At 37.0% G+C, this 26,513-nt stretch overlaps 1 protein-coding gene across 4 annotated transcripts in view; it reads right to left on the bottom strand.

Annotated features, from left to right (window-relative positions):
• LOC132122786 (protein-tyrosine sulfotransferase 1) overlaps nt 1–17,221 on the bottom strand; it is a 37,838-nt gene extending 20,617 nt beyond the window's left edge. For 2 of the 4 annotated variants that reach the window (XM_059533196.1, XM_059533197.1), the window contains exons 1-2: nt 16,835–17,221; nt 2,890–3,902 (exon numbers count right to left, since the gene is read on the bottom strand). In XM_059533196.1, coding sequence (XP_059389179.1) covers nt 2,890–3,722 — 833 coding nt within the window. In that variant the 5' untranslated portion in view covers nt 3,723–3,902; nt 16,835–17,221. The remainder of the gene's footprint in view (nt 1–2,889; nt 3,903–16,834) is intronic. The other 2 variants (XM_059533199.1, XM_059533198.1) reach the window with 2 other exon arrangements.
• Between the last annotated feature and the right edge of the window lie 9,292 nt (nt 17,222–26,513).

The raw sequence follows: 26,513 nt of genomic DNA, 5'->3' as shown, positions 1-26,513 counted from the left end.
TGCCGTCGCATCACCCAGGTAGATGCTGCACACTGGTGGTGGATGAGGCGATAGCCCCCTGACAATATAAGCGCTTTGAGTGCCTAGAAAAGCGCTCTATAAGTGTATTAAATTATTAATTATTATTATTAATAGCACACCTAACCTCAGCAAACCACATTATTCATAATTTAAAGTATAATAACTATGCTTTGGAATTTTAGATAATCTCTAACAAAACAGTAACACAATGGCAGTTTTCTTATGATAATGAGCTTAAATATCAGAAGCTTTTCAAGGAAAAGGGGAGTCGAGTTCTGAGTGACTCACTTTTTTCATTAAATGTGAAAATTGAAAATAAATCATTCATTCAGGAAAGGTTGAATCTGTCAGTATCATCCCACAAACATCCACTTGTCCATTCAGTGGCTAATGATACTGTGTGTCACTGAGCCCTTCATTATGTGGTTCTGGAAGAATAACACGAGTGTTCAGCAGCTGAGGTGTTTTTAACTCATCCCTTTCCTGTTCCACAACAGACTATATTCACTGCTTTTATTGACAGCACTGTATTCTATTAAACACTTTTAATTGTGTGCCCTTCAGCTTTCCTCCAACTGTTCAGAGGAGCGGACATAGAGCATAAAATAACAGCAGCCACCAATATTGAATTTTGCACCATTTCTCAATTTACACTGATGTCAAATTTCTTTTGCTTAAAAAATAGTACAAATGTTGAAAATATTTCTTAATATTTTATAAATTTCCCAGTTAAAACATTGGCAGGTAAATAATATGCAACTACATTAACTTTGTACTTTGAATCATCATTTTAAACTATATAAGAGCAAATACTGTATATTAAAATCAAACAACCTATCAAATAGTCAAAAAGGCCAAAAAAAAAAAAAACTTTTTGTTGTTGTTATATTCCCCAACTCTAAACTAAAGGAAGTAATGAGGACTGAAATAGGAAAGAGAGAGGATGGATATCTTGGAAGGTCAGAACAAGTATGCAGTTCACCCAGCTAACGGATATTTGACAGACCACAGATGAAAGACAGACCAGAGATGCTTTGAGAACAAAGAGGGGAAAGAAGTGATATGTTACTGCATCCAAATAATGTGGGCCCCCTCTGACCATAAGCTTTTCCAAAATTTCTTCCAAATTTCTTCAAGGTACATAAAGAGGCTGATTCATGTGTTAATGACGGTGACCCTTTGTGCTTTTGAGACTTCAATGACTTGTAGCAGTCCATGTGTAAATCTAATACACCTTTAACCACATCCACACCACATGACCAAAACCTGTTAAAGTTTTTTTTTTTTTTGTGATTAATGAAACAGTGACTAACCTTGTTTTGTTCTTGAATATGTAACTCCCTGAAGTGCAGAAACAAATTACCTCCGAGAAGCATTTGACAACGAGGTTGCATTTACAAAAAGAGCTGAATTTAACAAACTATGTTCACACTTGGCATCTTTTTTGAGCTGCTTAGACAGTCCTTTCATTATAGATAATTTTTTCCTATATTGAAAAAAAAAATCATCAGGACTCATGTTCCAACATGCAACAACAGGGTTTTTTTTGCTGCAGGAATGTTACCGGAGAACTACACCCTTCATTTAGTCTATTCAGGGCATGAACTGTGCTCATAGAAACTGCAACACAACATATCGTGGTCAAACAGGACGTTTACACAACTGCACCCTAGGAATTATCAACTTCTTTTCAGCCACAACTGAAAATAATGCATCACTGGTCAGTGAGAATTTTAACACATTCACAGTTCTAGTCTGACAGAGAGAGAAACGCCCACACACATCTGCACATACACATAAATGAACACAAAGTGTTGTTTATGTTTTGAATAGCAGACTACGGTACAAATCTGACTATTTCTGCAGTATTCAGGATGTTCGAAGAACACAAAATGACTTTGTGATTTAAGCTAGTTTAAAGCTGATGAAACCGCAATGACAAACAGAAGAAACACTGTGTGCAACGAGACAGTCGGAAGGCTTTTTAATCTACAAATCGCCATCATTTACCACAGATTTACTGTAGTAAAATTAACTTCACCATGGAATTGTGGCAGAAATGTGGGATATTCATGTTGAATTGTATTATATTTTTAATTTAGACATTAAATACATGTATTAAAGGAGTAATTTATTATAAACAAATGTATTTAGACTACCGTTTTTTTTATACAAATACCTAGAAAGCATATAGTTACATTTTAACCATTGAGATGCTATACAGTATGTGTGATTTTAACTGTGGTGGTCATGGTCTAAATGTATGCTACTATAGAAGACCAATGGTTAATTTGAATAAAACTCAAACAGTCACAATGATTACATTTCACCATATAAAAATGAGGTTGTTACAATTCTTACAGATTTGACTGTTTTTGATACGTAAATTTATATCTGCATCCTGACTCAAGCAACTACTGTCGACTCAAGCTACTGTCAAATGTGCACTATTTATAAAAAATGCTAAATATCTGTATTTCTGTATTAAAATAAAATAAATACACAGGTCATGTGAAAGCAATGTAGCATACGTCTGTTTGAAAAAACATTACACGTGCTGTTTCACACAATTTTTTTGGAGAAACAAAAAAATAATAGGCAGAAGCCCGTAAGCATAACACTAGTATGCCTAGTGTGACACAAATGGCTGGTGACATTAATTAGATAAGATAACTTATCTAAATTAACTTAACATAAACCAAGTTTAAATAATCCAGATGGCTCATAAACCCAAGATACTCATGCTGAATGCTGGGCTCAAAATCCTGCTTTGGCTTTTACAAGAAAACAATTATAGCTCATTTAAATCAGAAAGAAAGACCCTGACCCAGCACGAAGTAAACTAGTCCACAAGTCAGAGGCACTTACTTGGAAAGCGAAACGCCTCCTGCTTTCCCAATCAGCTCCTCGTGGTGTAGAACTGCATCATTCCAAGGAATGTTCAGGAATTTCAAAAGCGTTCTCATCCACTTTTCCGGATGCAGGACAAGCTGTTCGTAGTGCATGGGCAGGCACTTGTCCGCTGCCTCCAGACACTGAGAGTACATTGTCTCTATGGCTCGGTTCCACTTTGTCAGGCAGTCCCGGTAGCTGCTCAAGTCAAACCCAGCGATTGTGACTTTACGGGAAATCATGGAGTGGACGGAGGCCCTGCCGTCACGGATCATGAGGATGAACTTAGCATGGGGAAAGATCTTAGCCAGATAAGCGAGTGATTTAAGAGCAAACGGGTCTTTATTACACAGGAAGTTGGCCGGTTCGCCATGTTTTACAATGATCTCCAATAGGAAAGCTTGCATGGCTGAGTCCAAGACCTCGTCTGTTACTCCAGCTTCGTCTAGTCGCATTTTCTCCCGGTTGGAGCGGCTCCACATCTGCTTCATGGCCAGAATGCGTGGGATGACACGGGTCTCTTCTCCACAGCGCACTTCGGGGTGAGCGTCCAGCATGGCCCGCATAAGAGTGGTGCCGCTGCGAGGGACGCCACCGATAAATATAAGAGGCATGTCTTTATTGTAGATGAAGGGCGTGCTGAGGTTCTGGCCCGTGCGGAGGGTGGAGCGCAGGCTGCTCACCAGCAGCGGGCTGCGCTCCTCTATCCGCTGGTGGCACTCCATGGCGTGCCGACCCAGGTAGAAGACCGTGACGGAGCTGATGACCAGGCAGGCCACCAGTAAATTCTGTTTCAGCTTGCCAATCATCTTGGGGGTGAGCTGGAGGGCTGGTCGAGGAGCCAGGGGTGGAGTGAGACGGGAAAAATATTGAAAAAGAAATGGTGAGGTTGAGGTGAATGCCCGATACTCAGGACTGGCCGCGACGGAGCAAGTGGAGGCTGGGATCTGCTGTACGCAGCTCTCGTTGAGTACCTGAATCCATCAGGCCTGAAACACAACAGAACAGATTCACTCAGCCTCATATGATTAAAGCATGTGTGGGTCAATGACAAACAAGAGTGTCTATTATAAACACACACATTTCCTTACACCTTGAACACACATGTGACCCTGGACCTCGGTCTTAAGTCGCAGGGGTATTTTTTTTTTTAGCAATAGCCAAAAAAACATTGTATGGGTCAAAATTATCGATCTTTCTTTTATGCCAAAAATCATTAGGATATTAAGTAAAGATCATGTTCCATTAAGATATTTTGTACATTTCCTACCATAACTATATCAAAACGTAATTTTTGATTAGTGATATGCATTGCTAAGAATTCATTTGGACAACTTCAAAGGCGATTTTCTCAGTATTTAGATTTTTTTTTGCACCCTCAGATTCCAGATTTAAAAAATTTGTATCTCAGCCAAATATTGTCCGATCCTAATAAATGAGGGCACACATCCATTAACAATTTGTGTTGTTTTTTGTTAAGGTAAACAGTATTTTTTTTACATCGTTTTTTAATTAATTATTATTTCATAAATATTATTTATGGGGAGTCACACCACATGACAACTTTGTTTTGTAATTAAGGTCAAATTATTTTATTTCATATAAATTTTAGATATTAAATGTATTTAAAATTCAAATTAATATATTGACCTTGAGCTAATATATTGACCTTCAGCACAGTCATAAGAGTCTACTCAGATTTGGTTTTCGAATAATAAGTAAAGCAGTTTCGTAAAAAAAAAAAAAAAAAAAGGATAGAAGGACATAAAAATGTAAAACAAGATCATGAGAAACATATTCAAGTCATTGTTTTTATGAATTACATTTTTGAAAAAATATCCTTAAATCTTGTCAATCAACTGATTTATTGATCACAAACAAATATTGCAATCATACACTGCATTAAAATCTAAATTAATACTTCTAGCTGCCCTGTTCATCCCAAAAATGTTTCAAATGAATGTAAAAAAAAAAAAAAAAAAAGCTTTTAACAAAGTAAATGGACTGAAAAAAATGCTACAGATGACAAAAAGTATCCGACTTCAACATATTGGATGATAAGCACAATTGGATTTTGGAGAGCGACACTTGCGAGATATAGTAGTCTGAAATACGAGACAGATCTGGTCGGATATCTTAAGATTGACTCATATTTCCTCCCACTCTCAAGGTACAGAGAACACATCTCCACCAGCTTCAAGATGTATGACCCTGCAGGATTTAATTTGCACTGTGCGCTTCACAACCTTAAGGAGTGGGTGGCCAACTTAACAGAAGCAGTGCGCATAAAACAACATTGTTCTGGCTCTGGCACGTCAGGTTTTTTACAAGGATTTTCCTGTGCTATTCTCTGACCAAAGCGCCGATCAGTGTAGCACAAGTCGGCCTGTGTCATGTATTGTGCTGAAACACACTAGTAGAGGACAAACAGCAAGGAAGAATCCCTGGAGACCATGATGCAAACTCTATTTTTAGATTTCTTAAGTAAATCGGAAAATTGAAGGCCTGTGCACGGTACTGTTAGCCATCGCCATGTCATTACTAAGGTGTTCTGAATATGTTGCTATGCAGTTGATAAGGTTAAAAAATAAATAAATTACACTGAATAAATTGATAACTAAAAAAATCTAATCTAATCTAAAATAACACAAATAATACTAAAATAACATCCCTTTGATATCTTAGCTGATTAATAGTCTATTTCATAGTCATATTCATAGTCTAATCGCAGTTCAAACAGCAATCATAATATTTCTCAAAATAATCGTGGTGTGATTTTATTAAGCCAAATCATGCAGGTCTTAACAAGTTCCAATTATGTCTTGGCACTGCTTTGATAATTTCCAAGTGCAAGTGAAACATTGGCCTGGTGTTTTTTTGAGTGCAAATTTTCAGCTTTTTTTCTTCAAGCTCTTTGAAATTCTTGCTGTCAAATACATGTACACAAATGGACTCCAATATGCTAATTTGCTCTTTTCAAAAACTACTATTTGAAACAAAGTCACCTGTAGTGTTCATTACATTACTTACAGATCTCATCAACTAAGGGAACTAAAGGTTTATGAAGGCATTAAAGGTGCCATGTGCAAAAATTGAGGTAAAAATATACAAAAAATGACCTACACGCATCAAAAGAATGAGAAGAAATAAGGGCGATGATGTCATTAAAAAATTTCAAGTTATAGTGCTGCAGAGATATCAACCTTAATTAGCATTAGCATTACTAGCCCTGGCCCGACAGGTGTCGTAATACCAGTTTCGGCCATGGGAGGCGGTATGCGAGCAACATAACCACCAGCCAACCTGCAATACACGAATAACTCGCACGGCTTGTGGGCGTACCTGAACCTGATGTCAATTGTGTGGAAAGTACAGCCCACTACTTCATTTCAGTTTCAGGGAAGAGAGCGGAAGGATGACTGAAGCCCTTGGCAAGAGACCACCACCCTTTACAGGGAAACAACCGCGCTCGGAATCACAAATCAAATCCGATAAGAAAAGGAGCCGAACCAGAGTTAACATCGGCACTGCTTTCAATCGCTGGAGACAACTGATGGACCTGAAAGAAATGAGGTTCGACACCGAACTTGCAACATTTCTTTTGGATTGGTAAGTTAGATGCTGTTAGTATTTCGCTAGAAGTTTGTTTCATATGTTTGTGTTTTTTTTTTTTTTCGGGAAGTTATAACATAGAAATGTATCGAAGGCTGTTCGATAAACGTGCTAATGTTAGCGATGGCTAACCGTAGCTGCGTTTGATAATTAGCTAGCTATAACTTACCCATTTTTTTATATCATAAGTAACCTGCTCTGTCTAGTCTGTTGGTCTCCGTGTCCTCTTTGCTTTGTGGTTTTTCTGTACGTGAGAAAATTGATGTGTGGCGTGAAAGCGTGTGAAAAGAGTCAATTGCGTGTGTCTCACGGTGAATGCTTGAGAGTTGGCAGCTCTGGTTACGTTTGTTTGGCGCTAGCTTGGTACCAATGATGTTGACAGAATGTTGTCTGTCAAATTAATTTAATTCAAGTAATGTGTATATACAACTCAAAATGTAATATGAACAAAACGAATAGGAACATATTCACTGGTAAAGGTGAAGGGGAGTAGCTTGAAGATGTCATGTTTCAAAATCACTTGACATCACCCAACGTTCCTCTGGAGGCAAAACGTCCTCTTATAGCAGCGGTTCTCATTTCCAGTCCTCGCGCCCCAGTGCTCTGCATATTTTGCACGTTTCTCTTTGTTAACACACCTGATTCAGATAATCAGCTCGTTAGAAATTAACTCCGTGCATGAACTCTGTGCGTGTTCCAATTGTTCATTGCTCCCTACTCTCTGAGCAGGGGAAATCTGTTGAAGTTTACCTCACATCGAAACATTCATTCACTGATTTGTGCTGTGCAGCGTCTTTAAACATGGACAACTGTGACATCATATACGTCTGTAAATCGATACAATTTAAATTCACGTCTTGCACACTTCAATGCACTTTGATTGGAACATATAGCTACGTTCGCTTCGAACTGGAATCATGGTTGAATATCCTGTGATGTCCACTTCGCAGGGCACTTATGTTTGAATAGAACAAATGTCTGAAGCGCTAAGAGAAACGTTCAAAATGTGCAGAGCAGTGGGGCCCGAGGACTGCAATTGAGAACCGCTGTCTTATAGGCTTCGGCTATGCTCTAGGGTTGTTGTGAAGGTAGGGGCGGAGCATAGAGACTATGCCATTTCTCGTTTGTTACTCTAGAGTAGACCAATTCACTTTATTGAGGCATACTGCCCCCCTCTGGTATGGAATGTGGAGTATGACTTGATTTTTTTGCCAGACATGACAGATGGCACCTTTAAGCCAGTTGGCCCATGAAACCCTCTCAATCCACCTGAAGGAGGTTACCCACAATGAACCATCCGGGAACCCATCCAATAAACTCTCTTGAGACACTTGAGCCTGGTAGCACTGGGAATCTGTTCCAGGATGCAGGTGATGGACCATTAACTGACACAGCTCTGTCCACATAAAAGAGATTATATGCGATCACCATTATTCATTACTGTCAAGAATTTCTTAAAGAAATACTGCATTACCTTCACACCATATGACGAGAATCCCCTACACTGAGGGACTCAAATACCCACATACAGAAACTTATGTACACAGACAGATTCAGATGGCTAAGGGAATCTATTAAGGCTGCAGGGAACAAATAATGATAACCAGAGGTTGTGGTTTCCCTTATAAAATGGATGATTCCCATCCTGGATGCTGATTGGTCAATATAGAATTCCACTGTGTAGCTTAAACACAGTATATAGTCACAGCTGACGCAAAACCCCCTTTTAATCTGCTGTGTTTCTATCACTGTGCAGCCACAGAGGCCAACTACATCAGGAAAGGATGGCACGTGAACTGGATGGCAAAATAATTTGTTTAAAAATACAACATTTCAATGATAGTTCTTGTGGTCCCAGAATGAAAAGAGAGACAGAGATTGAGTGATTCTTATTCACTATAGAAGGACAAGTTGATAGCTTCAGGGAGGAGTTTGTGCATAGGATATGATTTGTGTGAAGGATGACACAATTCTTGAGCAAACAGATTTTAGAAAATAAACTCTCACCAGTATAATTTGTCTAATAAGAAGCCATTCACAGAGAACATATGTTTGCATTAAAAACCGTAAGACACATGGCAGCGAATGAAAAAAACATAGAAAAGTTAGAGAAAGTTGAACCCTTTTTTAAACACGAGTGCCACATTTTTCAAATGCTGTGTCATGCACGAGACACTGCACCTGACACTGAGAAAGTGCAATGGTCTTAAACATTAATATAGTGCATGTTTTCATAGAAATACAATGGAAAAACAGCACAGTGACATAAAAAAAACAAGGTACAGAGACACTTTTTTTTCTTATTTTATCTTAAGTGCCACTTTTTTAGAATGTAGTGTCATACATGAGATGTTGCAAACGTGACAAGCCCACAGTCAGAAGTGTCAATCAAGCGCATATTTACATGTAAAAACAGCACAGTGAATTGCAAAAACATGAGAAGCATCATTACTTAGTACGTTTACATGGACAACAATCATCCAATATTAAAACGATTAAGACAATACACTCATTAAGAATCTACCATGTAAAAAGAGATTTTTGATTACTTTAATCCAGCTAAAGTCATACTCAAAGTAAACACAAATCGAATTAAGATATGTGGAGTATTTCTCTTTTAGTTGCATTACTGAAGTGCAGTATAGACATGTACACATCTTAATCACACTTTTACTGTCGTGTAGGACTTTTCATTGCATTTTGTGACAGGATACACACATGGCAGTTGTCAACCATCTGACAGCAAACAAAAGAGCATGGCTTCAAGCAAGAAGGCACATTTTTATCGGTCGTCATCGGTTTGCACGTACAGCATGACATATAATTAACTGCACTGGAAGCTAATGTAAAATTACAAATCAAAACACCCAAAACTGTATAGTAACGAAGATGAACTGTGTGCTGATATGTGAAATTCTGGAGGGAACGTCAAAGGAATATTGTAAAAGCAACTCATGTAAACACCTTAATCATAATATTGTCTTATTCGAAATAAGGTAAATAATACAATTACTGATGTCCATGTAAACGCTCAATGTAAAAGATTTTGAAGGTCAAAACTCAAATTTATTCTGGCTTGCGGCACTGAAAATATTTAGTTCATTCAACTAAAGTACCGATGCCAAAAGACATTAACTTTACATAATTTAATTGAGCCAACGGAACGTTTTTAATGCAACAAGTCAACATCACGTTCTGTGTGATCGGCCCTTAACAATGTTCAGTGGTGTATCATTTGTCAGTTTAATTAAAAAGTAACTTAATGTCAGAGCAGCTGGTCCAAATTGTTTAATCTCATTTGCACATTTGTAATGTTATTGCTGATATTCCTACCATTGCATATTTGTTAATATTACTATTATGTAGCCTCATCTCAATTTGCACATCTGTTACTGTTGCTTTTGTTATCATGTAGCTGCACTAAATTTGAACGTTACTGCACTGTTCGGTTTGCATATAAATTAATACTGTATTCGCAATGTTTTTCATAGTCTATATTTCTATATTGCTACTATATACTCGCATATACAGATATACATAGACTATATTTACATTTTTTCATAGTCTACATTTCTATTTTTTCATAGTCTATATCCCTACTATATGCTCGCATATATAGATATACATAGACTATATTTCTATTTTTTCATAGTCTATATTATATGCTCGCATATATATAGATATATATAGACTATATTTCTATTTTTTCATAGTCTATATTCCTACTCCTGCAGCATAGTTTTTATTATTATGAGTATTACGTCTCTATGTATGTTAGGGCTGCACGATTATGACAAAAATCATAATTGCGATTATTAATTACGATCATCACAATTTACATTGAACGATGTTTATACCATTGATTGATGCAACTACACATCGTATTTTTATATGAAAATAAACAAGCTGAAAACACTCATGTCAACTATACATCAGATTGGTTTCTTCTTTAAATTATAAAAAAGTTAAAATATGAATGGTATTATAGTTTTACACTAAAAATAAAATAAAAAAATGGAAAAAAACTTTAAGATAACATGTAGAACGGAAAAAAACCCATCTTAAGCACACAGAATAACATAAGTAGACTTTAAACGATTAATTGCCGCTTTGAACAATTGCATAATTGTGAACGCGATTAGAAATTTGATCAATTGTGCAGCACTAATGTATGTGTGTATAGTTTGTATATGTGTAAATAGTTTTGGACTTGTCTTGGCATTTATTGTGGACAGCAAAGTAAGAATTTAATTGCTCGGGGAAACTTGTTTTCCTCACAGGGCATATTACAATAAACGCTTTGAATCCTTTGGATCCTTGAATCTTTAAATTAAACCGTGACATCCTATGAACATCAGCCGCCTCTGATAAGTGCAAGGAACTTAAAGCTCTCTTTGATGGAGAGAGGCCTTGCTCGTGATGGATTTCTTGGCCGCAGGCTGTTAGTGCTGACAGACGGTAAAGAAGAATTCCACACCCAGAATCCTCAGTGTAATGGATGAGGCTCTCCAAAGGAGGAAGTGATGTTGTTCAGGAACATCTTCCCTGAAATGTGTCACAGGATGAGTCACAGTTGCATCCCCTGTCTGCTTTAGGTTCAAGCTCACTTATAAAATGTTCATATGCTAGAAACCCATTCCAGTTTATTCCACAGAAGAGAAACGGATGGCAGTTGTTGTGAATACATAAGCTGAGTGGGACTTTTAGACTAATAAAGCTAATGAGAAGGCTACTGAACAAATGGAAGGAATAGGTGTTATACCCAGTCACTGACAGACGTTTTAAAGCCAGCATCATCTGGATGTAAATCACTCCACACCACCGAGGAACAGCCTCTTAGTTGATTTACTATTGTGGTTAAGCGATGTTTGGTCTCGCGTTTCACATTTGTGAAAGAGAAATCAAGAAGGTGTTGGTATTAAATTAATAGAGCTTCCACACTTCTGTTACGGATATGCTCCGCTGGATTTGACATTGATCTGTTTGGGAATCCTCCACAGGCCTGTGCTGAAACCAGACCACAGCATCAATTAATAAAAAGGAGAGCCCTAGAAGCGCTTCTTTAACAAGACATGAAGTGAGGCCGTATTATCTGGAATGAAGAATGCATCACTGCTTTTGTTTCATTGATGCGTTGGTTACTCCTAATTGATGTACTTCAGACATCGGAGTTCTTCCAAAAATATTCGGAAACAATGTATAACAGTTTTACACAAAAATATTAAACAGCACAATTGTTTTCAACACTGATAATAAGAAAATCAGTATATTAGAAGAATTTGTAAATTAACCGTGTGACTGACTGAATACTGAAGCCTGTTTTATTGTATTTTTGATTAAATAAATGTAGCCTTGGTTTTAATTTTTAATCTTACTGATCTCAAACTTTTGAATGATAGTGTATATCACTTACCAGCCATATTAGAGATTCGTTTAAATGTAATTAGTTTCGTCTTTTTTATTTAATAGCAAGTTTATAATAGTGAGTTTAACAATAGTACATTTTATATACATAAAATGCTATATCATTTTAATGTTCATCATTTTCATCCATAACATAAAACTAATTACAAGCTCATCGGCATAGCCCACAATTTTAACTTCAGTGCATCCAATTTTTTTTTTTTTTACTTAGTCACCATGAAATCAATATTGACCATTCTTATTTTTTAAGGAACACTTCAGTATTTATTATAAATTATTTATCCGTGCACATACTTTGTTTAAATTCATGTGTCCTCATAATTTTTTCAGACTAAAGACTGTGGTAACACAGAAAAAGACTAACAATTTAGACATGGGAAAAAGATCAAACTCCGTAATCTTGCCTTTCATACAACACTGATCCTTCCTAAAGAGGTCCAATCTGGACCACTTGAAAAAAAACCTTCAGAAAAGATATCTCAGAAAATGAAATCCAGCACCGGTGAAGGAGCAACAGACAAAGTGAGCAGGATACTTTTCATTTCAGATATGAGGGCTTCTTTTCAAAGGGTGAGGAGAAAATGGGAATATTTGATGTAAAGCAGTTTGTGAGCAGAACCATGCAATCACTCCCGAGTTTGACAGTCATGTGTTGATGGCATTTCTGAACGATTACAAAAAAAACAAAAGGAGCGCTCATGTCACATGTCAACCATTCATTAACAATCATGTACATGCACCCACTATCTACCCACCGTCTCACCTGTTAAAGATTTTAGGTAACCTTAATAGAGTTAGGGTTGCACAACATATCTGTCCCATATTTGTAATATTAATCAATTAATATTAGGATTTTTAATGCAGTGGCTGGTACTGGTATTATTATTTTGATTACATTTTCCCTCACTTTAAGGGATAGTTCACCCAAAAATGAGTTTCTGTACCCGATGACTTCTATTGTATTTTTTCCATAATGGGGACCAACAGCTGTTTGGTTACACACATTCTTCAAAATATATTCCATGTTCAATCGAAGAAAGAAACTCATACAGGTTAAAGTGAACTTTAAAGCTAATCTTTAAAAACACTAATAATTTAATAACACTGGGATTTTTTTGATGTCTTACTAAGTTAATAATGTTGTGATGCCTAGTATGTACAATTATTACATTTCATTCTAAATGCATTTTATTTGTTATGTCTGCTTGCACAAAACAGTATAGAGTTTTAATTTCACCTGTAACATCAAATTATCCATGCACTGGTATCAGAATTGTAATATAAAATATAGCAATGTCAAAAATGTTCCACTAAAACATAGTAATCATCTGTTGGCCGTTGACTAAACCTGATTCTGCAATCAAGGCTGAAACAGACACTAGGATACAGAGTGGCTTTAGGGCACTAGCTAATCTGTGACGGTCTTACTTCTTGCGACCTCCAACCCAAAGTAAGATCACATTACTTCATATTAGGGCTGTACTAGAATAATCGAATATTCGAATATTCGTTCGGTGGGGTGGCATTCGATTTTCAGTTTTGAGATTCGAATATTCTTTTTTTTTTTTTTCAACACGTGACTTCCGTCGCGGACTCATTCTCACTCATGCTTGAACCGCCCGTTGGCGAACGTAGTGATTTATTTCATCTCATACTGAATAGGTACAAAATGCCCAAGACCTCAGCTGTTTGGGAGCACTTTAAATTAAGTGAGGATGACAAGACAAAGGCAGTGTGTCAAATATGCGCATAGATTAGACTAAGAAAATGCTATTTGTTTAGGTTGTCAGACTAGCTGAACATCTGCATCAGCAACAGATCGTTCGCAAGGGAGAAGAGCTGTCAGCAAGCCACGGAGAAGAGGAGACGGATGCGCCACCACCACCCGCCAAAAAAAAACAGCAGGAGATTTCAATGCTGATGCAGGCTGATGACGAAGAGGAAGAAGAACGCGGAGACAGCGCAAAGACAGAGATGGAGCAGTATTTGAGAGATGCTACTAAATTACAGTCGGGCCCACTGGCATGGTGGAAGCAAAACAGTGACCGCTACCCTAAACTGGCATTTGCAGCCAAACACCTTCTTTGCGTTCCGGCCACTTCAACTCCATCAGAGCGCATTTTCTCAAAAGCTGGCTACATCGTCAACAAGACCCGAAGTTCCCTTTTACCAGAAAATGTGGACAAACTCATCTTCCTCGCACACAACATGAAACGAGTATAGGTAGTTTCACAATAGTTTCCAACCACTGGGTTGCGATTTATATAAGTGTTTGAAAGAGCCTAAATATTTTTGTCATTGAAATGTGAGCTGTCTAGCTAGGCTAACATTACCTTGTTCTATTTAACCTATTACAGTTTATTCTATATAAGGGAGTGAATAAAATTTATTACAATTACTTTAAATTTAAATAGCCAACCCGTTACGGTGTCAGTAATTATTACATTTACGAATAATAAATGAATGTAGTTCAACGAACTGCAGGCTAATAATAATAAATTAAAAAAAACACCGCAACATGCTTTCAATAAAAGCATCGCGCATTTTAAAGATTTAAATTAACAAAAAGTCAGAATAAGACAAAATAAATCCCTTATATAGAATAAAACTAATTGTAATAGATATTACATTTTGTGTCATTTTAAAAACAATTCATTTATTCTTATTCAACTGTTTATAAGCATGCTACCGTGTTCTTTATTTATTACAGTTCGTTGAAATCACTGTGTGTTACTAATTTAATTTCTGTTTTGGGATTCATTTGTTTTAAAGAAATGTTCGTTATTAATACCTTATTAAAGTTCTTGCTCTCAACAGACTTTGTGTTTTGTATCACTTGTGCACTGTCCGTTTTCGGAGCATAAACCTGCCCGTGTAATGCGTACCGGAAACTGTTCTATTTAAAAGATTATTAAATGTTTATTAATATTTAAAGAATGTGTGCCACCTGATCATATTGCACCAAATGCAACACTGCACTCCACTGGGTCTGCCGCAACACATTTACGATGCCGAAGAGTGAAACGTGAAGTCGTGAAAGATGATACAAATGCAAACCGACACTATTATTATATATTTAGCCCCACCCACCGAAGCTTCGAATATTCGATATTGATTGCCACCTAAGCTTCGAAGCTCAAAAAATGGCATTCGAAACAGCCCTACTTCATATTAGTATAACACATTTTGACAGCGATATTCTACATTTTGAGAGAGGCTTTTAGGTTCTTGAATTAACTTGAATGAATCGCGCAATACTGAACACATTTTGCAGCACATTTAAAACACTCTATGACAATGTGGATTTGAGAACCAAAGGGCCTAATCTAATATTCGGATGCACCGACTAAAGTGTTTCATCTAAGATGCTCAAAGGGCGGTGTTGCAGTACTAAAACTGATCTGAAGCAGAAATTCAATCAGCTCACAAGTACATAACCTCCAGAGTAATTTCTCTATAGTTCACATTCAGTACAAATGATAGTGCTTGAGCATCAGAATTGGCTGACAATCTTGAAGTAAAAACATCTCAATCCCAACTGCCTTTTAGTGGCTTGGTCAGAACTACCTTCACCATTGGAAGAATCCTCAATGATCATGCAGAGAACCACATAAATGGATAAGGCTTAAAAACATAAGTGAATGCCCGCTTTAGTCCATAAAGAAGAGACACAGGACTACAGTAAGGTCTTTGTTGAAAGTCCATCATTTCAGGTCTCTGTACACAATCATGATTGCGCAAAATGCAAAGGACAGATCAATATGCAAGTGTTACACTTATGAGATGAAACCACAAGTGAAGTTAGTGTCACAGCAGATGTGTTAACAAATAGGATTGTCTATCAAATAGATTTTAATTTTAAGCAGACATGGTAACGGTAATATGACACTAATCTAATGCTCAATTTTTAATTCTTAATGAGCAACTAACTTAATGAAATGTTACGCCTTTTCTAAATGAAGCTAAATATACCAATGAAATAAATAAATAAATATAAAAATGTAATAAAATACAATAATTCAAATAAACCTTTTTTACATTCATTTTCCCAGAAATGTCAACTTTTAAAAAGTCTATGAGTAAAGTCAATTTCAGGGGTTAAAAAAATATTTACAGAAGTGATATCTAGAACCCGGTGAAAACCCCAAGGAAATATCAAGAACACACAAACAGACACACACACAGAGAGAAATGAATTCCTGTGTCATATATCACGCCTACAGTAAATCAGTTTCTTTCTCAGATCAGACAAGAAAACTAGCGGACATTCTCGTTGGACTAATGCTTGGCCAAAGCACAACCTCATTACAGTGAAAGGTATTTCTATTGTCCTAATTAATCTTTTGAATCTCAAGGGGCTGTCTGGCCATAAATCAAACATTTGGCTGAAGTAACTGCCTGGCCATGGGGCTATAGACGGACTCTATGCACAAAAAACTAAACAGAATCACTAATCAATCACCAAATTTACTTCTGCGAGGAATTCTTTTAATTTTGACACATTATTCGAGTTTACATAATCAGGATGAATAGAAAATATTAAAGATAGTCTCTAACTATATAGCCTATTAGTGCTTTTATCTCATTTGGCATGCACACATCAGGGTTTGACAGACAAAGCAGATTGATGTCATTGACAGTTCGGCTGTCGTCCCATAGCCTACAGTTCATTCAAAGGTTGGCACGTGCAAAGTCCGCATCATTTCCCCCCAGTCAAAACATACGAGACGTTTTTACAATACTCCAAAACTTAAGGTGGTCTAAAACAAGGGAAAGGGGTTGTTTAGGTTCTCGCCGAAGGAAAGTAGATTGAGATGCGGCTGGATTTTAATGTAAATGGATTGAAACGCAGAAACACTTTTGGGTTATGTGTAATGCAACGTACCTTGTGCAGTAGATCCGTCACGACAGACGATGAGCTGTTACATAAGAACTCTTTGTAGTCGAGGACCAACGCACAGTCGTGCCATTCGCTTAAGCTGTTCCATTCACCGCTTTAAATGCGACACTCTGAACGAATGGAGGCTGCGGTCACCACAACTGTATCACATCAAAGCGGATCGCCTTCACTGGGTTGCCAAATGCCCGTTATATCGCCACAACTCCACATGTCTCAGTTTACTGTCTCAGACAAGCAAGACCTGGTTTTAGTGGATTGTTAAATTGCGCAGTTGCATTAAATTATTATTTTAACTATATTGTTTTAAATATAAGTTACTGAGTGGAAATCTCCACTGACTGAATCATAAACAACGGTATTTCGTCAGGAGCTTTTAGCTCACACAGGCAACACGGTTACTGGTTCATAGTCTGAAGAAATATTTTAATTGCAACACTCCGATTGGTCCTGAGGCTGGTTGACTTTTTGTTTCGACGTATGCTATTGGTTCATATGCGCAGTGGGCTTTAACCTCGCCCTTTTTGGGTGTGTTTTGCGAGAGAGCACCGTGGTGCTACAAGGTCCTTAAAGGGAAAGCGCACTGCCTGAGAAACTACTGTGACTTACTTAATCTTACTTTTTTTCTGGAACAAATATCTCTGATATGAACAAAGTGAAATATTAAACAAGTGAAATAATTTGTAGCTATATTAATAAGGGCATCATTAAAAAAATCTATTTATTTTAGAATTAAATTCATGAAATGTTCAGTATTTTACTTTTTTTTTAATACACAAATATTGTTTGAACTGAATGTTAGAACTTTGACTAACTGATACATTTTATCTTCATTATTAACTATGATTTAGTATTTCTGAGCAAGTTTGCAAATTCCAAGGAAGTCCAGCCTTAAGTGACATTCCACCGTTTCTTTTAGAAATTTGGACATTCCAACATCCCGAGCTGGAATGCATACAGCATTACTGGCAAAATAAGCCTCATGCAGAATAGGTTGAATTTGACAGCCCCCGCACTAATAGACCATAACATGGAAACAGAGCACTCAGCTGCTTCAGAGCCAAGATATTTTTTGAGGCCATAAAAGCTCCCATCACCATAGTTTCTTAGCCGTACTGTGGTCATATGTTCATATCATATGTTATGGTCAGATCTCTTTGAAAAGAGGCTCTTCAAATGGAGATTTAATTATACATTAATTATGATTTTCCCATATGTTCACTTCAGTAGGAAGTCCAAAATAGTTTGGGGGTTTGTGAAAAATTATTCTCATCATACATTTCAGTCAGATGACAATCTAAGAAAAGTCACATTTCCTCTCTGGGGTTCCTGGTCTGTAGCTCCGGCTATTCAAATACCATCTGTGAAAGATGACAAAAATATGACCGATCATGTAATGACTAACAAGCAGGTGGGTCAGACATGGCATCTTTAACAATATGTCCCCTGAATTTGGAATGGATGGTGCTGAGAAAGCAAACCAAAGTGTGGGAACAGATGGGTCCTGAGAGAATGGCAGGAAATCACAGCCTGTGTGGTGCAACATGGTGTGCCACCATATGGGCCTGTTCAAATCGGCAGTGGGACAAGCACCCCCGAGTGTGCTCTCTTCCTGTATGGCCTCAGTGTAGCTTGCTTCATGTGACTGCTTGCATAAACACTCACTGCATCCTAAATACATACACAGTATACACAGCAATGTGACAGACTGAAACTACGCATTAGGGAAAGGCACAGAACCACTGAATGCTCTGTTCTGACTTATACAAGTTATGGGATGAATTTAAAATGATTAATTAATTAAAAAAAAAAATTATTCATTTAAAATGATTTTTGATGGTTAATGACAGAAGCAGTGATTCTCGTTTGATGGTAAACAGATTTTTGGTTCACTTTGATTTGCATGATATTTTTGACCATACACGAAGTCAGTTAGAAATGTACCAACATTCTTCATAATATCTCCTTTTAATGTCATATTACACTACCATTAAGAATTTTTAACCAAACTATGTTACACAGTTTTCATTAAGACCATAAAAAATCATATCAACTTGTGGAAAATGGGCATCCGATGACCCCTTTAATTAAAACCATTGTTGCCTACTGACTTCTCAAACAAAGGTTTGATTCAATAAACAAGCTGGTTGGCTCTCATTTACCAAGAAGCATTGAAAAGAAAGGATCATATGTCTGTTGCAGTCGATACTTTATTGGAAACACATGTTTCAAGAAACCACAAAATTCAAAGTATTTGGAATTATCTGGAAGGACACAGTGTAAAAAGATGGAATACAAAGGACTTTCATTATTTGTGATGTGCCCTATAATGTTTGCAACAAAAGAGGGATGTCTGGATGAATGTGCATGTGTGAGCTCTCTGTCCTTGTCCTCCTCTCCTGCAATCAAATTCTTAATCAGTCCCACAGTGTCTGGCTTGATTACATAAAAGCCTTCAAGCTCTGCCAAAAACAGAAGACTGGGGGACAAAGGGGAGGGTGATGAAGTGCTTGACCCAAATAACTCGCCTGTTAAGGGTACCCAAAAACATAAAATTGTTTGAATAAACTACCATATTAGTTTGTACAAACATACAGCCAAATGTACATCTACACCAGAACATCATACTAATTTTGCTTGTTGACTATGAGCATTAACTCTTCTGTGAAGGCTTTCCATTAGAAGAAGCGGATACTGGGATTTGCTCCCATTTAGACACAAGAGTATCATTGAGGTCAGGTTCTGATGACAGGTGACTGGGTCTAGCTGACGGTCTGCAGTACAGTTCATCCAAGAAGTGTGTTATGGGGTTCAGGTTGGCATTTTGTAAACACTAGTCCAGTTCTTCCATACCAGACTCCGCAAACCAGGGTCCTCAACTGGTTCTGTGCCATTTATATTTAGAGTGAAAATGCCTGCTAAACAAAAATACAGTATTATGTTAGCTCCAACCAAAGATAAAGTTAAGAATTTAAGTACATTTTCATTATTTCTGCCACTTTCAAATGTATGGTAAAATTAATATGTAACGTATAAGCATATGAATACATGCATTAATAATGGTGGTTTTAATGGTTGTAATGTACTGTATGCATCATACTGTATATAAGCACTTTCAAAAGGTTCAAACATACAAAAGTTTAAATTTTTTTAGGTTTTTGAAAGAAGTCTTTCACCGTGGCTGCTTTTATCTGATAGAAAATACTATGTAATATATTGAAATATAATTAAAATTTAAAAGAACAGTTTTCTTTTTGAATTTATTTTAAAATGTAATACTCCAGTCTCAGTGTCACATGATCCTCAAATCATTGATGATTTTGGTGCTTAAGGAACATTTTTTATTTTGAACAATGTTGAAAACCATTGTGCCGCATAATATGTTTGTAGAAACGGTGTTCATTAATTTTCCAGATCATATGATGAATAGAAAGTTCAAAAGAAACTCATTAATTTGAAAAAATAAAATAAAATAAATTCATATGTGACATTATAAATGTCTTTACTATCAATTTAGTAAATAAAATAAAATCTTACAACCCCATACTTTTTAACAGTAGTGTATATAAAAACATTATTAAATGTACTTAATATAGGCTAGGCTTAATATGCAACACTCTTGTTTTATACATCATGTAACTGAAAGAGGGGTCCACATACTTTTGGCCATGTAGTTTAGCACTTTCTGCAGAAGAAAAATACAGTTTAATGTGCCACCTTGCTGCTAGATGCTGTTCCATAACTGTTTTAAAGTATGAAAAAAATGGCTGCATGTAGCACTCTAACGCAATTTACCAGTGGCGTCCAGATGACCTGACTGTAAACAAGTCTGCAGTTTGCGTATAACTCCATGGCGAATGTTTTATGCAATGAATTAGCAGTCTTGTCCCCGCAGTTTAATTGAGGTGAATCGGGCTTGGCAGGGTGCCTGGTCTGATTTTTGACTAAGCTGATTTTCATTGTCCACTGTTTAAGGGTTTTGATTCTGAGGCAGATGGTACATCTAGTGAGATTTAGAGGTAAAGCAACATCCGTAATTTAGTGATAAACTCAATAAATACTAACAGGATTATGTTGCACATGTCCTTTGTGAGAGGTCTTAATTGCAGGAGCAGTATAAAGTTTCTTAAGTAAAAGATCCTGCTTACATGGATGCTGTGTCATCATCAGGGCTTACTTACATGCTTTCACAGCTGGAATGATTTAGTCAGGGTCATTAGGTATGGGATTGCACAGTAAAATAAGAAAAGTTGTTGAGAAATAGTTGGTTTGAAAAAAAAGGCAGTGTGATGACGTTTTTGGATTACTGTAGTTTAAACAGAGCATGACACTAGCAATGCCAATTGGTCATAGGTTTAATTCCCAGGTAACAGAGGTCTTAGTAAAAGTACACTACAAGTATTAAGCAGCACAACTGTTTCAATACTGATAAAAATAATGAATGTTTTCAATATGCATATTAGAATGATTACTGAAGGATCATGTGACACTGACGACTGGAGTAGTGACTGATGAAAATTCAGCTTTGCATCACAGGAATAAACTACATTTTAAAATCTATTAAGATAGAAAATAGTTACTTTAAATGGTAATAATATTTCAAAATATTGGTGTTTTTACTGTATTTCCGTATGTGCAGACTTTGTGTAAATAAGTTAAAATACTGTTGTTAGTTAGCAGATAGTTGATGCTTAACTCATTAACTACATTGTGTAAAACGATCCTCAACAGATTGCAAATTAATATGCAGATGTTTCAGATCAAAAAGTCCAAATAATTTTACAATTCTCCCACTGACAGAAACTGTCTAATTTCCACTGTGCAAATGCAAAGTTATTAAAAGCAATAGTTCAACACAGGCACAAACATTGCTCAATGCTTAACACATACGTGAATCATAAAGACAAGCACAAACACGGAATGAGCTCTTAACATCACTGTACAACAAATAACTAGGAATGACGACAAAACATCAGTAAACCACAACCAGATAATCAATTCATGCTACAATGCATGCTGGGAGCACACAAATCTGCATTGTTTGCTTGAATAACTGTTAAGCTAGATGGAACAACAAATTAAAATATTAGTCTAGCATGTGTTTTTATGTAGATTACCATTTAGCCTCTTTTTTTTTACAGAGTGTTAAAAAGTCTTATGAACAGGCAGATTGTCCTTCCTAATTTATTGCTCTACAACACCTAGCTTTCTGATGCCTTTAAGAGGGGACAGTGCATGCCAGACACTGCTGCAGGAAATGGCTGTATCCGGGCCATAGAGTCAACTAAGCGTGCAAAGGAGAAGAAAATTGGACCTTCATTTGTTTATCATTCAGTAGAGCAGAAAAGTGGACAAATAGCCCGACTGAGGTCACTTCCACTACGCACATACAGTATGTTCATGTTTAGCAGAAGCTAATTGGGCTGAAATAAGTTGTCTGACAAAATCATTACCATGGCATGAAAAATGACATTTTAGGAGGTAACTACATTGTTCTTCTTCAACAACACAGATAATAAGATCACAGCATGCAGGAAAGGAAGACGTCGAAGAATGTTACATTATTCAGCTTGTGTGGTAACTCTACCTCACTGCATGACCATATAGCTCAAGCAGAGGGCGGTGGAAGATATCTGAGGGTCAGTAGACCTGTGGCCTTACGCTGCATTGTGCATCCCACTGGGTCCTTCTGAAACTGAGAGGGTGTCCTTTCAAGAGACATTCAGATACGGGACCTCTGACCTCCTTATACTTCTGCAGGGTTAGGAGCAGAGAGCATTCCAAAGGCAATAGACCAAAGATTCACAAGAGGAACGTTTTGTGTTTCCAAAATAGAGAAACATTTGCATCATATCACAGTTCTCAGAAACACTTCTCTGCTAATAAGCACTGTTTCTTAGTCACAGGCTAACTATTTTCAGTTGTGTACTGTGTGTGCGTCTATGTGTGTTCATTAGTTGCTAGCTACTGTATTACCCAGCAAACACAGAACATTTCCGTAATGTTCCTATATGGTTTTCCGTTTGAGCTTTTGGGGGGAAACAAATGTGAACTGCTACAAACTGGTGATGTTTAAAGTTTGAAGGTTTTTGGGACATAACCTAATGACAATGACAAATTAATAATAGTCAGAAGAGGATCTATGACTTCTGGAAGCACCTCTTTTAGGAGCCTAAATGGAATAGGGTCTAACAAACATGTTTTTGGTTTAGATGATTAAATAAATTTATACAATTCTTCCTCTCCTATAGCAAAGAATGAGCAGAATTGTTCCTCAGGGATCTACCTGGGGTTTTGTTTGTTAGGTAAGCAAATAGCAGTTTTTAAGGCTTTTATATAGGAGGAAGTACTTTCCCTCCATGCAATTTGAAGCTTCTTGTTTTGTTTGTTTCTGTGCTCCGTTTTCCGATCTGCTCTCTTAAGGGCACGAGTGTGCTCGTTTTACCATAGTGTAGGACTGTTTTCCTTAATCTTCTTTGAGCGTAAATGAGCAACTGTATCAAAAGTGCTAGAAAAGAGAGAGACCATAGTTTCAGTTACAACAAAGTTTTTCTAAGCTAATGGATATGCTGACTAATTGAGACAAGGAAGTTAATTTACAAAGCAGTCTTTTGTGGTAGAAGTTATGGTTCTACAATTGTAACAAAATGAGTTGAATTTGCAGCCTTATCTATATGGAGAATACACAAGACTTGATAATGATCTACGATATCATCACTCTGCTGCAGAATTTCAAAACCATTAACATCAATTCCATGTTACAGTATTAAATTTAGAGATTATGACAATGAGTAGGTCCTGACAAGTGTTGTCTAACCCCAATAGAGATTAGAATGTCTATGAATGCTGATCCCAATGCATCTTTTTCATTATCAACATGGATATTAAAATCGTCAACAATTAAGATTTTATCTGCAGCTAGCACTAGTTCAGATAGAAAATCAGCAAATTCTTTAATAAAGTCTTTATGGTGCCCTGGTGGCTTGTTTATCAGTACAAATATTGATAGGTATTTATTATTAACAGTTATTACACTAGATAAGGTTACGTAAAGCACCATTACTTCAAACTAATTATATTTGAAATGAGAAATACTGAAAATATTGCGATAGACTGCAGCAACACCTTTCCTTTTACCTTCTGGATGCGGCTCATGTTTATAACAGTAATCTTGGGGGATGTACACATTTAACAATGTAATCATCTGTTTTAGCCAGGTTTTTGTCAAATAGAGCATATCTAGGTTTTGATGCATGGCAGCTGGTTTGTGCTGGTTTAAGCTGGTTATGAGCTGGTACTGAGCAGGAGCTAGTTGCATAGAACCAGCATATGACCAGCTTAAAGCAGCTCATGACCAGCAAAGGATCAAACTAAGGACCAGCTTAAACAAGATGTCATGCTTCAAAACATACCCAACCAGCATATGATGTTTTTTCCAACAGGGAACTGCTTTTGATCTGCTTGAACATCAATTAAATTGTTACCCTTAAATTAGTTTGGAAGTTTTTTTGTATTTGCTAGTTCAGGGAACAGATACAGTCTCTATAGTAAGATATCTAGGTGAAAGAATCTCTATGTGCTGAGAATTAACTGACATCTGTTTGTGAGGTGGCAAGCAGAAGGAAGCGGCTTGAGGGATTAAGAAGACCATCTCTTTCCAACAGGTCTGCCCCAAAAACTCATCCAATTGTCTATCAAACCGCTTAGACATCCAGGCATTGGTTGACGAAAGTTGGCTATGTACTGTATCTCATCACCAATGTGAGCTGGGAGAGACTCGCTAATCTAGTAGTAATTGACAATAACAGAAGAAGACACGACTCACCGTGTTTGTTGAATGATTCTGACATAACACAGTTGTTTGTCATTTTAGCTTTCAAAGTGTTGCTCACATGCACCCCCTTTGCAGGCTGTAATGTGCCCTTGATGCACACTTCTGTTGAGCCCATACTGAGGCAGGCTCCGCAGCAGACTTCTACCTGACAATCAAAACGGCATTATACCACAAAAGTGTGTACTCAGAGGAAGGCCGCAAGGGTTTAGGGTGCGATTTGAGATAGGCCCGTTGGTGGTTTTAAATGAATCAAAAGTCACTGAATACACAGACTTAAGTTTGTTTGGGACAAAGAGTGATTAAAACAATGAAAAGTCCTAGCAGAACTGTATATTATAACTCTGGGAATCAAATTCAATGATCATGCTACGGTTGCATAGCTTAAACTAGCTAACAAATTTCATTTATTCAGAATGCATGGATATATTTGAATTGACATTGATAGAGAGAGATGCTTTGAAATTACAATAGCAGACGCATTTACTGTACACTACAAATTTATTCAGAATGCATGGATATATTTGAATTGACATTGATAGAGAGAGATGCTTTGAAATTACAATAGCAGAAGCATTTACTGTACACTACAAATTTCCATTAAAAGCAGCACAAGCCATGAGGAATGCCAGTGCAGAAATAATAAATCAGGGAGGCTGAAAGAGAAACCAACAAAGGATATTCTATGCAGGCCCGCAGTTCACAAAAAGATTTGGTGACCTCAGGTCTGGCAAATAGACTCTCTGCATAGTCAAATGAAGCCATACTTGTTACAGAGCAAATAAACGTCAAGTCTGATTCATTAAAGTGAGCAGAGCTACAGTAATTCAAAGCTTAATACCGCAGCTGGCACGAGAGCGGCTGTCAGAGCCTCCGAGATATTCTTCATCTCCTTTCTCCTCACTGCACAGCACATAAACAATGCGCCTCAAACAGCAACCTCGTCATCCACCCACCATCCAGCATTAGTTTAAACAGCCCTGCTAAGTTGCTGCAGTGATGAAATATAATGGTGTTATATTGGACACTATTTTATTGTCCAAAAACTCCCAAGTCGCCTATGTGACTTTGTTTATGTCCTTCTTTAATACCAGCCGGGTCGTAGTCAGGACAAGGTCTGCTAATCTGACATTTAAACGGCACTGGGTTCAGTAAAGTTAAGCTCAATCGACAGCATTTTCTGGCAACCTTTCCTGTGTAAAGTAAAATCCAATTTTACTCATCTGTTGAAACACAATGCCATAAACCTAAAAAGACTGTTGAAAAAAAGGCAAATTTAAAAAGCTAAACATCTCAAATAAGTTTTAACTGAAATAAAAATAAATAAAAATTTTATATTTATATATTTTCATGTATTTGATTTGATGAAAACTGGAATATTAAAATCCCAGCCAAATATTTGCATATAAGCTTTAATTAAACAGTAAATGCTTTTGTAGAATCAAAACATAAACCAGGAGCTTTTCATGGGCATTATGCAACTCTATCATGGCTCAAACTCTTCTACTGTTATCATACATGGTTATGGTAACTATTCCCAGTCATATGATAATAAACACTGAAAACAGATTGTAACGATATAAACTCTAATAATCATCGGTAAGAAGGAGGCGGGAACCGGCGGACAATCAAATAACATTTAATTTCAAAATAAACACCAAAACAGCGCACCAGCCCCTCACGGACGACTGGTGCGCACAAAATAAAACCAAAACCTAAAATAACGCCCAGGCCTGGTCCTCTCTCTTCCTTCATTGTCGTCGCTCCAGTTTTATATCCTTCCATCTCCTCCGTGGGCCTCGAGACCGGTGGGTCGAACAGGTGTAGCTCATCTCC

This window comes from Carassius carassius, chromosome 41 (genome assembly GCF_963082965.1).
Source record: "Carassius carassius chromosome 41, fCarCar2.1, whole genome shotgun sequence".
NCBI lineage: Eukaryota > Metazoa > Chordata > Actinopteri > Cypriniformes > Cyprinidae > Carassius > Carassius carassius.
This window is presented reverse-complemented; position numbering and strand designations above follow the sequence as displayed.